The sequence below is a fragment of the Homarus americanus genome, unplaced genomic scaffold, assembly GCF_018991925.1.
Source record: "Homarus americanus isolate GMGI-L3 unplaced genomic scaffold, GMGI_Hamer_2.0 scaffold36968, whole genome shotgun sequence".
NCBI lineage: Eukaryota > Metazoa > Arthropoda > Malacostraca > Decapoda > Nephropidae > Homarus > Homarus americanus.
Window position 1 is genome coordinate 1 of NW_024714223.1, and position 14,846 is coordinate 14,846.

General features: G+C 45.4%; 1 protein-coding gene across 1 annotated transcript; it reads right to left on the reverse strand.

The window, feature by feature from the left end:
• Positions 1 to 2,820: 2,820 nt before the first annotated feature.
• On the reverse strand, positions 2,821 to 14,782 carry LOC121878540 (superoxide dismutase [Cu-Zn]-like; the record flags this gene model as incomplete). The annotated part of the gene is given in 6 exon segments (XM_042384829.1): positions 2,821 to 2,926; positions 2,928 to 2,953; positions 7,173 to 7,237; positions 7,240 to 7,283; positions 14,135 to 14,256; positions 14,720 to 14,782. Coding segments are annotated over 6 exon segments (426 nt in total), but the record flags the coding sequence as incomplete, so codon positions are not given.
• Between the last annotated feature and the right edge of the window lie 64 nt (positions 14,783 to 14,846).

Here is a 14,846-nt window from a genome sequence, read left to right on the forward strand (position 1 = left end):
GGTGTACCAAGCGACACATTACCCATAATGTATCGTGTATGTATGTGATGTGTGTATGCATGTGTATATGTATGTATGTACAGTATGCATGTGTATACTATGTGTGTGTACATATAGAGTATAAATTTTACCAGACATCTTCACCCTCTGGCCCTACCTCCCATCACCAAGGTCTCCTTGTCCCTCGACGCTCCCCACAACAATGGAAAAAGAAACAAAAGCTAATAAGATAAAACACACAAAAGTGTTTTAAGTGGTATTGTTCACCATATATGTGAAGCAGCATCACCCTCAGATTACATACACAGTATACAACATTACAAAATACCTCCAACAATACTGGAATTATTGTATTTGACGAATAACAAATTATCTTCACGTAATTAGTTCCGCAAGTAGAGTAGAACAGTTTATCAGTGGACCGCATGAGAACAGGTAAGAATCAGATAAAACTGGCCCATACATTATATCCAATTTCCTCCATCGGTGAAGAGTCAGTCAAGTGATATTTTTCAGTTGGTGAAAGGACAATGACAGTAAAGTTACTGTCACTACCACAAACAGGGAACATAGTAACACCTTAAATCTGGTGTTGAGCAGTTGTTGTATGTGGCACCACACACTCCCATAAGTCCAGGATCTGTGACATGTAGGCACCACCACACACTCCCATAAGTCCAGGATCTGTGACATGTAGGCACCACCACACACTCCCATAAGTCAGGATCTGTGACATGAGCACCACCACACACCTCCCATAAGTCCAGGATCTGTGACATGTGAGCACCACCACACACACTCCCATAAGTCCAGGATCCGTGACATGTGAGCACCACCACACACTCCCTTAAGTCCAGGATCATGACACGTAAGCACCACCACACACTCCCTTAGTCAGGATCCTGCTGACAGTCTGGGTAAGTCATTCTCGACTGAGTATCCATGGACACCAACACCTCCATACCACCACCACAACTCGGAGGAACATCACCCTCTCTCTCACAACTCAGCACCACTACTTGTACCCTCTGCCTACAGCCTCAGCCACATCTACACAAGTGACCACAAGTGATTGAGCTGCCCAACTACCTCCACCCACTTGTTTACACATTCACCAATTATCGCCGCCTACATCATTCTTTTCCTCTTAAGCGTAATAACAATGCTAAGGTGTTTACAATTTCTTTTTGTTTAATTAAATTATTATAGCGTTATGTCTTAAAATACAATAAGTTGTGTTTTGTAGTCTTCGTGGTATACGTTCACCAATTCATCGTGTCTGACATTTGAGTATGATGTTTATGTAAAGTTTCCAAGACTGAGTTTACGATAGTCGCTTACTGTTATATTATGACGACCAAAATAAAGTTGTAAAAACAAATCAAAGTTTATAACTTATTATCAGTCTCCATGTTAAAAGCAACTGTAAGTAACTGGATATATCAGAACTCACCTGGCGGTCAACAGTAAACAAAGCGGTAAACCATCATTCACAACTGCCCTAAAACTTAACTAATTTACGTGCTGCATCTTAACCCAGAATGGAATCTGGTTTTTTCATATAGTAATCTAAGCAATTTGTTTTGAATAATCTAAAATACTTAATTTGGTAACGTCATTACTTAAAACTAATAATAACTCCGTCATAATGTAGCAGACAAATGTTGGGTCTGTTTAATTGAGCCAGTGTTGTGCTGGAGTGTGATGGAGTTTGTGACCGTGAACGTAGTCAATGAACGCGTACAGTATGTTTGACTATGGCCTTAATGCTATTATTTCCTTGAAGATAAGATTTCTCAACAACAAACTCATCTCTAATATTACTGGTAAATATAATGAAATATTTGTAACAATAGCAGCAGTTTTCTTACCGATATTGATGTATACTTGTTACTATACAAATCGGTTTTTAGCATGATGAAGAAGTGAAAGAGGATTCCAAGCCCAGCAGTCCATTAAGGACAGTGTAGAGACAGCACTCGATGGCCTTACACTTCTTAAATCAAATGGACACCTTTATAAAGCTGGGTGGCTCTGGTGCCCTGATCGAAGGTTCGACCCCAAAACATAATTATAGCATAAGATAGTAAAGAAACCGAAACAAAAAGCAAGTCTTTTAGAATCTGTGTATAGAGATATTATAGTGCCTTCACCTTCACAATTCCTAAGAATAATGAAACCAAACAAATTTTTATAATAGAGGAAAACAAACTTATCACTGCAAGTATATTTATTCTAAATAATGTTATATTCAGCAGTCAATATAATTAGCACTGTATAGGTACATTGACGGTACCTTCTACAACACAACTCTAAGCACCAACAGCTGATGTTCTATTAACAACCAGTATAAAAAGCCTAATATCAATGTATGTGTATATATTGAAAAATATATATATAGCAGAGGATTATATAATAATACATTGACTAATGTATACAGTTATTTTATTCAGTACCAAAATGAAATTTGGTAGCCAGGAACAAACTGTCAAATGTTCGCAAACTGTTTCTTATCATGTAAAAAAAGAAAACAAAACAAAAACCCACTGCAGCTTATTCAAAATAGTTTGAAAACTAAGAGTTTGACACAAAACATTATATACCAGTTTATTTAATATACAACAGAATAATCATGTATCTTATTGAGTCAGGTAAAACTAAGTATGGAAGATCTGGTCCCAATTGGTTGAAAATTCACACACAATACAAAAACTTTCAGGACCATCAGCCTTGAACCTCAAGTTAAAACAATCTTGATCAGACTGGACATTCAGCCTTGAAAAGGTAAAAGCTGAACCATAGAGACAACCTTTGAGACACTCAGCCCTTAAACCTGAAGAAGAAGAAGTCACGATCTCGTTTTATGTTACAGCAGGCGAGGCGACCTCCTGCGTTACCCGTGGTTAAACTTCCTGCGTTCCCACCGGCCTAGGTCATCCTGCCCTGCGTGGACCTATGACAGAAAGAATGGTAAGTGATTTTTGCGACAGAAACAATGGTAGGTGACGTTTGCTATAGTACCTCCTCTTGCTGGGGACTCGTAACACTAAGGACTCGATACACTAAGGCCTCCATACACAGAGGACTCGAAACACTAAGGACTTGAAACACTAAGGACTCGCTAAGGACCTCGAAACACTAAGGACTCGAAACACTAAGGACTCTAAACACTAAGGACTGAAACACTAAGGACACCATGCACTAAGGATTCGATACACTAGTAACCTATTGTGGTGTTTAAACCATTTCCAACTCATGGCACCAAAATTGCTTTGATTCACTACTATAGCTCCATGATTCACTATTATAGCTCCATGATTCACTACTATAGCTCAATGATTCACTACTATAATACCATGATTCACTACTATAGCTCCATGATTCACCACTATAGCTCCATGATTCACCACTATAGCTCCATGATTCACCACTATAGCTCCATGATTCACCACTATAGCTCCATGATTCACTACTATAGCTCAAAGATTCACTACTATAATATCATGATTCACTACTATAGCTCCAGGATTCACTACTATAGCTCAATGATTCACTACTATAGCTCAATGATTCACTACTATAATACCATGATTCACTACTATAGCTCCATGATTCACTACTATAGCACAATGATTCACTACTATAGCTCAATGATTCAATACTATAATACCATGATTCACTACTATAGCTCCATGATTCACCACTATAGCTCCATGATTCACCACTATAGCTCCATGATTCACTACTATAGCTCAATGATTCACTACTATAATACCATGATTCACTACTATAGCTCCATGATTCACTACTATAGCTCAATGATTCACTACTATAATACCATGATTCACTACTATAGCTCAATGATTCACTACTATAGCACAATGATTCACTACTATAGCACAATGATTCACTACTATAGCTCAATGATTCACTACTATAGCTCAATGATTCACTACTATAATACCATGATTCACTACTATAGCTCCATGATTCACTACTATAGCTCAATGATTCACTACTATAGCTCCATGATTCACTACTATAGCACAATGATTCACTACTATAATACCATGATTCACTACTATAGCTCCATGATTCACTACTATAGCTCAATGATTCACTACTATAGCTCCATGATTCACTACTATAGCACAATGATTCACTACTACAGCTCAATGATTCACTACTATAGCACAATGATTCACTACTATAGCTCCATGATTCACTACTATAATACCATGATTCACTTCTATAATACCATGATTCACCACAATAGCTCCATAATTCAATACTAATACCATGATTCACTACTATAGCATCATGATTCACTATTATAGCTCCACGATTCACTACTATAGCTCCATGATTCACTACTATAATACCATGATTCACTACTATAGCATCATGATTCACTATTATAGCTCCACGATTCACTACTATAGCTCCATGATTCACTACTATAATACCATGATTCACTGCTGTAATACCATGATTCACTACTGTAATACCATGATTCACTACTATAGCATCATGATTCACTACTATAGCTCCATAATTCAATACTATAATACCATGATTCACTTCTATAATAATACATGATTCACCATTATAGCTCCATAATTCAATACTATAATACCATGATTCACTTCTATAATACCATGATTCACCACAATAGCTCCATAATTCAATACTATAATACCATGATTCACTACTATAGCATCATGATTCACTATTATAGCTCCACGATTCACTACTATAGCTCCATGATTCACTACTATAATACCATGATTCACTACTGTAATACCATGATTCACTACTGCATGATTCACTACTATAGCATCATGATTCACTACTATAGCTCCATAATTCAATACTATAATACCATGATTCACTTCTATAATACCATGATTCACCATTATAGCTCCATAATTCAATACTATAATACCATGATTCACTACTTTAGCTCCATGTTTCACTACTACAGTACCATGATTCACTAGTATAGCATCATGATTCACTACTTTAGCTCCACGATTCACTACTATAGCTCCATGATTCACTACTATAATACCATGATTCACTACTATAGCTCCATGATTCACTACTATAGCTCCACAATTCACTACTATAATACCATATTCACTACTATAATACCATGATTCACTACTATAGCATCATGATTCACTACTATAGCTCCATAATTCAATACTATAATACCATGATTCACTTCTATAATACCATGATTCACCATTATAGCTCCATAATTCAATACTATAATACCATGATTCACTACTATAGCATCATGATTCACTACTTTAGCTCCATGATTCACTACTATAGTACCATGATTCACTACTATAGCATCATGATTCACTACTTTAGCTCCACGATTCACTACTATAGCTCCATGATTCACTACTATAGCACCATGATTCACTACTATAGCTCCATGATTCACTACTATAGTACCATGATTCACTACTATAGCTCCATGATTCACTACCATAGCTCCAAATATACCTCCTATGTCATCAATGACTTATCACTCTGGGCCCCCAAGACCCACCTCACCACTAGGGGCCCCCAGGACCCACTCACTGCTATGGCCCCAGGACCCACTCACCACTATGGCCCCCAGGATTCACTACTCATCACTATGGCCCCAGGACCCACTCACCACTATGGCCCAAGTACCCACTCACCACTATGGCCCCAGGATTCACTACTCATCCACTATGGCCCCAGGACCCACTCACTGCTGTGGCCCCAGGACCCACTCACCACTATGGCCCCAGGATTCACTACTCATCACTATGGCCCCAGGACCCACCTCACCACTATGGCCCCAGGACTCACTCGCCACTATGGCCCCAGGATTCACTACCATCACTATGGCCCCAGGACTCACTCGCCACTATGGCCCCCAGGACTCACTCGCCACTATGGCCCCAAGTACCCACTGCCACTATGGCCCCAGGATTCACTACTCATCACTATGGCCCCAGGACTCACTCGCCACTATGGCCCCAGGACTCACTCGCCACTATGGCCCCAAGTACCCACTCACCACTATGGCCCCCAGGACCCACTCACCACTATGGCCCCAAGTACCCACTGCCCAGGACTCACTCCACTATGGCCCCCAGGATTCACTACCATCACTATGGCCCCAGGACTCACTCGCCACTATGGCCCCAGGACTCACTCGCCACTATGGCCCCAAGTACCCACTCACCACTATGGCCCCAGGACCCACTCACCACTATGGCCCCCAGGACCCACTCACCACTATGGCCCCATCTCCCAGGATTCACCATCACTATGGCCCCAGGACTCACTCGCCACTATGGCCCCAGGACTCACTCGCCACTATGGCCCCAAGTACCACTGCCACTATGGCCCCAGGATTCACTACCATCACTATGGCCCCCAGGACCCACTCACCACTATGGCCCCAAGTACCCACTCACCACTATGGCCCCCGGGATTCACTACTCATCACTAGGGCCCCAGGACCCACTCTCACTGCTATGGCCCCCAGGACCCACTCCCACCACACTGGCCCCAGATTCACTACTCACTATGGCCCCCAGGACCCACTCACCACTATGGCCCCAAGTACCCACTACCACTATGGCCCCCAGGATTCACTACTCATCACTATGGCCCCAGGACCCACCTCACTGCTATGGCCCCCAGGACCCACTCACCACTATGGCCCCAGGATTCACTACTCATCACTATGGCCCCAGGACCCACTCACCACTATGCCCCAAGTACCCACTCACCACTATGGCCCCCAGGATTCACTACTCATCACTATGGCCCCAGGACCCACCACCACTATGGCCCCGGACTCACTCCGCCACTATGGCCCCAGGATTCACTACTCATCACTATGGCCCCAAGACTCACTCTCCGCTAATTATGGCCCTGCACTCACTCCCACTATGGCCCTCCACCACTACTATGCCCAGCATTCACTACTCATCACTATGGCCCCAGGACACTCACTCACCACTATACCCCAGGACTCACTCACTCACTCACTACTATGCCCCCAGTACTCACTCACCACTACTATGCCCCCAGGACTCACTCACTCACCACTATGTCCCCAGGATTTACCACTATGGCCCCCAGGATTCATCACTATGGCCCCCAAGACTCACCACTATGGCCTTGCCGATGATGGAGCTGTTGCCATTGAAGGCCACGTGGCTATCGCTTACCTCCAGCCCCCATCCTCCTCCACCACGATGTTGCCAAGGTCACCCACGTGTCTGCCAGGGAGGAGAGCAACAAGGTCAGGGAGGAGAGCAGCAATGTCAGGGGGAGAGCAACAATGTCAGGGAGGAGAGCAGCAATGTCAGGGAGGAGCAGCAATGTCAGGGAGGAGAGCAACAATGACAGGGAGGAGAGCAACAATATCAGGGAGCACAAGTAGAGAGAGCACAATGTCAAGAGCACAATGTGAGAGACACAATGGGGAGAGAGCAACAATGTGGGGAGGAGAGCAGCAATGTGGGAGGAGAGAGCAATGTCAAACAAGGAGAGCAACAATGTCAGGGAGGAGAGCAGCAATGTCGGGGAGAGAGCAGCAATGTAGAGGAGAGCACAATGTGGGAGGAGAGCAGCAATGTCAGGGAGGAGAGCAACAATGTCAGGGAGGGAGAGCAACAATGGAGGAGAAGCAAAACAAATGTCAGGAGGAGAGCAGCAATGTTGTGAGAGAGCAAATGGGGGAGGAGACACAATGTGGGAGGAGAGCAAATGGAGGAGAGCAACAGAGGGCAGGGAGGAGAGCAGCAATGTCAGGGAGAGAGACAATGTCAGGAGAGAGCACAATGCAGGAAGCAATCAAGGAGACACAAGTCAGAGCAACAATGAAGGAGACCAAAAAGAGCAACAATGTCAGGAGGAGAGCAACAATGTCAGGGAGGAGAGCAGCAATGTCAGGGAGGAGAGCAGCAATGTAGGGAGGAGAGCAGCAATGTCAGGGAGGAGAGCAGCAATGTCAGGAGGAGAGCAACAATGTGGAGAGAGCAACAATGTCAGGGAGGAGAGCAACAATGTCAGGAGGAGAGCAACAATGTCAGGGAGGAGAGCAACAATGTCAGGAGGAGAGCAACAATGTCAGGGAGGAGAGCAGCAATGTCAGGAGGAGAAAATGTCAGGGAGGAGAGCAGCAATGTCAGGAGGAGAGCAACAATGTCAGGGAGAGAGCAACAATGTCAGGGAGGAGAGCAGCAATGTCAGGGAGGAGAGCAGGAGAGCAACAATGTCAGGGAGGAGAGCAGCAATGTGGGAGAGAGCAAAAATGTCAGGAGGAGAGCAGCAATGTCAGGAGGGAGCAACAATGTCAGGGAGAGGAGAGAGCAACAATGTCAGGGAGGAGAGCAACAATGGGAGAGAGCAACAATAGGGAGGAAGCACAATATTAGGGAGGAGAGCAACAATGTCAGGGGAGAGCAGCAATGTCGGGGAGAGAGCAGCAATGGGGGAGGAGAGCAGCAATGTCAGAGGAGAGAAAGCAATGTCAGGGAGGAGAGCAACATGTCAGGGAGGAGAGCAACAATGTCAGGGAGGAGACAAATGTCGAGAGCAACAATGTCAGGAGGAGAGCAACAATGTCAGGAGGAGAGCAACAATGTCAGAGGAGAGCACAAAGGGAGGAGAGCAGCAATGTCAGGGAGAGGAAAAGGGAGAGGCAACAATGTAGAGGAGAGCAAAAGTAGGAGAGCAACAATAGAGAAACAATGTGGGAGGAGAGCAGCAATGTCAGGGAGAGAGCAGCAATGTCAGGGAGGAGAGCAGCAATGTCAGGGAGGAGAGGCAATGTCAGGGAGAGACAACAATGTCAGGAGGAGACAGCAATGTCAGGAGGAGACAACAGGGAGAGCAGCAATGTCAGGAGGAGAGCAGCAATGTCAGGAGGAGAGCAGCAATGTCAGGAGGAGCAGCAATGTCAGAGAACAACAATGGGAGAGAGCAAAAACAATGTGGGAGGAGAGCAAGAGAGAGAGCAACAATGTCAGGGAGGAGAGCACAATGTCAGGAGAGAACAATGTCAGGGAGGAGAGCAACAATGTCAGGAGAGAGCAATAGGAGGAGAGCAACAATGCAGGGGAGAGACAAAGGGAGGAGAGCAACAATGTCAGGGAGGAGAGCAACAATGTCAGGAGGAGAGCAGCAATATCGGGAGGAGAGCAGCAATGTCAGGAGGAGAGCAACAATATCAGGAGGAGAGCAACAATGTCAGGGAGGAGAGCAGCAATGTCAGGGGAGGAGAGCAACAATGTCAGGAGAGAGCAGCAATGTCAGGGAGGAGAGCAACAATATCAGGGAGGAAGCAACAACGTCAGGGAGGAGAGCAACAATATCAGGGAGGAGAGCAACAATATCAGGGAGGAGAGCAACAATATCAGGGAGGAGAGCAACAATGTCAGGGAGGAGAACAGCAATGTCAGGAGGAGAGCAGAAAATGTCAGGGAGGAGAGCACAATATCAGGAGGAGAGCAACAAGGTCAGGAGGAGAGCAACAAGGTCAGGAGAGAGCAACAATGTCAGGGAGGAGAGCAACAGTCAGGAGGAGAGCAGCAATGTCAGGAGGAGAGCAACAAGGTCAGGGAGGAGAGCAACAATGTCAGGAGGAGAGCAACAAGGTCAGGAGGAGAGCAAGGTCAGGGAGGAGAGCAACAGTCAGAGGAGAGCAACAATGTCAGGGAGGAGAGCAGCAATGTCAGGGAGGAGAGCAGCAATGTCAGGGAGGAGAGCAGCAATTAGGGAGGAGAGCAACAATGTCAGGGAGGAGAGCAACAATGTCAGGGAGGAGAGCAACAATGTCAGGGAGGAGAGCAGCAATTGTCAGGGAGGAGAGCAACAATGTCAGGAGGAGAGCAGAGTGTGGGAGGAGAGCAGCAGTCAGGGAGGAGAGCAGCAATGTCAGAGGAGAGCAACAATGTCAGGGAGGAGAGCAACAATGTCAGGGAGGAGAGCAGCAATGTCAGGGAGGAGGAGCAACATGTCAGGGAGGAGAGCAACAATGTCAGGGAGGAGAGCAGCAATGTCAGGGAGGAGAGCAGCAATGTCAGGGAGGAGAGCAACAAGGTCAGGGAGGAGAGCAACAAGGTCAGGGAGGAGAGCAACAAGGTCAGGGAGGAGAGCAACAAGGTCAGGGAGGAGAGCAACAAGGTCAGGGAGGAGAGCAACAATGTCAGGGAGGAGAGCAACAAGGTCAGGAGAGAGCAACAAGGTCAGGGAGGAGAGCAACAATATCAGGGAGGAGAGCAACAATGTCAGGGAGGAGAGCAACAAGGTCAGGGAGGAGAGCAACAAGGTCAGGGAGGAGAACAAGGTCAGGAGGAGAGCAACAATGTCAGGAGGAGAGCAGCAATGTCAGGGAGGAGAGCAGCAATGTCAGGGAGGATAGCAACAATGTCAGGGAGGAGAGCAACAATGTCAGGGAGGAGAGCAGCAATGTCAGGGAGGAGAGCAGCAATGCCAGGGAGGAGAGCAGCAATGCCAGGGAGGAGAGCAACAATGTTGGGGAGGAGAGCAACAATGTCAGGGAGGAGAGCAGCAATGTCAGGGAGGAGAGCAGCAATGTCAGGGAGGAGAGCAGCAATGTCAGGGAGGAGAGCAACAATGTCAGGGAGGAGAAACAATGTCAGGGAGGAGCAACAATGTCAGGGAGGAGCAACAATGTCAGGGAGGAGAGCAACAATGTCAGGAGGAGAGCAACAATGTCAGGGAGGAGAGCAACAATGTCAGGAGGAGAGCAGCAATGTCAGGGAGGAGAGCAACAATGTCAGGAGGAGAGCAACAATGTCAGGGAGGAGAGCAGCAATGTCAGGGAGGAGAGCAGCAATGTCAGGGAGGAGAGCAGCAATGTCAGGGAGGAGAGCAGCAATGTCAGGGAGGAGAGCAGCAATGTCAGGGAGAGAGCAGCAATGTCGGGGAGGAGACAACAATGTGGGAGGAGAGCAACAATGTCAGGGAGGAGAGCAGCAATGTCAGGGAGGAGAGCAAAATGTCAGGGAGGAGAGCAACAATGTCAGGGAGGAGAGCAGCAATGTCAGGGAGGAGAGCACAATGTTAGGAGGAGAGCAAATGTCAGGGAGGAGAGCAGCAATGTCAGGGAGGAGAGCAACAATGTCAGGGAGGAGAGCAACAATGTCAGGGAGGAGCAGCAATGTCAGGGAGGAGAGCAGAAATGTCAGGAGGAGAGCAAATAGGAGGAGAGGCAGCAATGTCAGGGAGGAGAGCAGCAATGTCAGGGAGGAGAGCAGCAATGTCAGGGAGGAGAGCAGCAATGTCAGGGAGGAGAGCAAAAATGTCAGGGAGGAGAGCAACAAATGTCAGGGAGGAGAGCAGCAACAAGCTAGGGAGGAGAGCAACAATGTCAGAGGAGAGCAATGTCAGGGAGGAGAGCACAATGTCGGGGAGGAGAGCAGCAATGTCAGGGAGGAGAGCAGAAGTCTGTGGAGGAGAGCAGCAATGTCTAGGGAGAGAGCAAATGTCAGGGAGGAGAGCAACAATGTCGGGAGAGAGCACAATGTGGGAGGAGAGCAGCAATGTCAAGGAGAGCAGCAATGTCAGGGAGGAGAGCAACAATGTCAGGGAGGAGAGCAACAATGTATGGAGGAGAGCAACAATGTCAGGGAGGAGAGCAACAATGTCAGGAGGAGAGCAACAAGTTCAATCAAAGGTCAGAAAAATTAGGAAGGTCTGGCATGGCTAGGGTCAAAAAATGTAGGAAGGTACAAGACATTTGAGGTTAAACCAGGTCAATAGAGGTCAATCAAATCGAGCAAACCTACTATTTCTTAATAGAGGTAAAAAAGAGAGGGTCATTTGAGGCTGAATACAGAACGGTGGTTTGAGCTCTGGGATTGAGCTGGGCTCAGGTTGTGAATCGGGATTCCTCGATCCGAGATTTCCTGCGAATTACCCATATTCAGAACATATTTGAACGTCGGATCGGTAATCTGTTGCAATTTCTCCAGTTACGAGCAAGGATTCGAACAGTGAAATTCCAGCCAATTGCCTCTCAGTTACACCATTATGAAAACAAATCACCATCGAGAGTAATGTTTACAAGATTATGGCAGCAACTGTGACTCAAGTTTTTACAGAGGAGGAGAAATCTCTCCTTGCACATCATAAGTTACTTTTGTTACTATAATTTCAAGCAAATTATGATTAAATTATAATGATTTATGGTACCGTGTTACAGCGTGGCTGTGTTGTTATATGATAATAAAGAAATTTATAGAGGAATAACAATTACATACAAATTGTAGATATAATCCAGGACAGGTGTCAGATCGGTTAGGTTTCTTTATCCTCTTTTAACTCCACATTTCCCCTGATTAGTAATGTTAAGAAAAGACTTTCCTTTATTAATACATCTAAATCAAAATGCACTGAGCATTGAATCAATTATAAAGAAAATACATCAAAAAGTTTTCCTAAGAAAATCACTCAAAATAAAGAAGCTTGATCTTCATGGACCCCAATCACGAAAGTGTTGTAATACATAACCATAACTAATTTAGTAACAAAAATATTTCTTACCCGGAAACTATTCGTTGCAAAGAATCTCAAGCTGATGAATAGGAGGTAGAGGTGAACCATAGGCAACAGGTCTGTTAAGTCGATGCTCCATATCACGGAAAATATTAAGGAAATCTCCCTTGCTGAACCAATATCGTTGTCTGAATTGCGTGTCATCATGAAATTTGATAGGATTGTGCCTATCTACCTTCAGTCTTCTCTACAAAATTTCCAATTTGACGATATCGCCGAAAAGCGCACTCTGTTAAAATTCATGTTGACTTCCTATCTTGAATGACGGGTCGACAGCTAAACCTGCCTACATGCTGGATTAATGCGAGGATCGATAATTCCGATCTCAAACCGGGTTTGAATCTTTGTGTTGGCTCAAGCCAATCTTAGCTCGATCCTTGGTTTAAGCCTTCCTGCGGTTTCAAACCAGCGTTCTGAATTCGGGCCTTAGGATTCAAACAGAGGGGAATAGGTCATCTAGGGTTAAATTAGAACAGTACTGGTCATCTGGGGTCCTATCTAACCTAACCTTACTTAACCTAACCTAATTTAGCCTAACCTAATCTAACCCAAATTAACCTAATGTAATCTATCCTAATAAACCATCCTAACCTAACCTAACCTAACCTTTCATCTCTCTGTCTATCAATATTCTTTCACTTTTAGGTCATATGTGTAGCTGTAAAACCCTTTGATTGACCTGAATGATCTGTGACTCACCTGAAACTCACCTAAAGGGCCTGTGTCTCTACGAAAGGACCTGTGACTCAACTAAAGGACCTGTGACTCAACTAATGGACCTGTGACTCAACTGAAAAACCTGTGACTCACATGAAACTCATCTAAAAGGCCTGTGACTCGACTGAAGGACCTGTGACTCGACTGAAGGACCTGTGACTCAACTGAAGCACCTGTGACTCACATTAAATTCATCTAAAAGGCCTGTGACTCAACTGAAGGACCCGTGACTCCAGTGAACTAAACTAAAAGATCTGTGACTCCCCTGCAACTTCAATGAAGAACCTGTGACTCGCATGAATGATCTGTGGCTCATCTAAAGGAGATGCGACTCATTTAGATTCACCTGGTAAAGTTGCTGGGACTCACCTGGTAGAACTACAGGGACTTACCCGGTAAAGTTGCTGGGACTCACCTGGTAGAACTGCTAGGACTCACCTGGGAGAGCTGCTGGGACTCACCTGGGAGAGAAGCTGGGACTCACCTGGGTGAGCTGCTGGGACTCACCTGGGAGATCTGCTAGGACTCACCTGGGAAAGCTGCTAGGACTCACCTGGGAGAGCTGCAAGGATTCACCTGGGAGAGCTGCTAGGACTCAACTGGGAGAGTTGCTGGGACTCACCTGGGAGATCTGCTAGGACTCACCTGGGAGAGCTGCTAGGACTCACCTGAGAGAGCTTCTAAGACTCACCTGGGAGAGTTCCTAGGACTCACCTGGTGTTCCTAGGACTCACCTGGGAGAGCTGCTAGGACTTACCTGGTAGAGCTGCTAGGACTCACCTGGGAGAGCTGCTAGGACTCACCTGGGAGAGCTTCTAGGACTCACCTGGTAGAGCTGCTAGGACCTCCGTGGGTTTCACTGTAGGGGTTAAAGTGACCCCCGGCAGTACTACAGCGGTTGTTTCTCACACTGTGCTCGTGGACGTGGAACCCGTGAATACGTCCTAGCTGTGGGGGGACACTGTGTTAGCTGTGCTCTGTTAGCTGTGAAGGACACTGTTAGCGGAGTGCTGTGCTCTATTAGCTGTAAAGGCCACTGTGTTAGTCGTCAAGACTACTGTGTTAGCTGTGTGCCTTGCTGTATTAGCTGTGGAGGACACAATGTTACCTGTGTGTGTGCTAGCCACATGTTGTGTTAGCTATGTTCTGTGTTATGTGTGCACCATACTAATACAGGCGTATGCTGTGTTAACTTCTATTCATAATAAGCATTACAATCAGCATTAATAAAAAACAACAATCCTCTGGTATTCTTCGTCACACATTTATCAAGTAATAATCTCATTCTATCTTTCGTTAACCTTATAATATATTCATCAACTAGTTGTTTTATTGTTTCATCAGACAGCAGAGACCTTGCTGATGCTCTGAGAATCAACGTATAGGAAATATGGATAACACTCTCTCTTACCGAGACGTCAAAGCCAGTCAAATCCAAATCGAAGTAGACAGGGCCCTTACGATCCTTCTGTAAGATTAAAGAGGTAAAAGTTAGAATAGTGAAATATCCTTTATGGGTAGTAGTAGTAGTAGGTCTG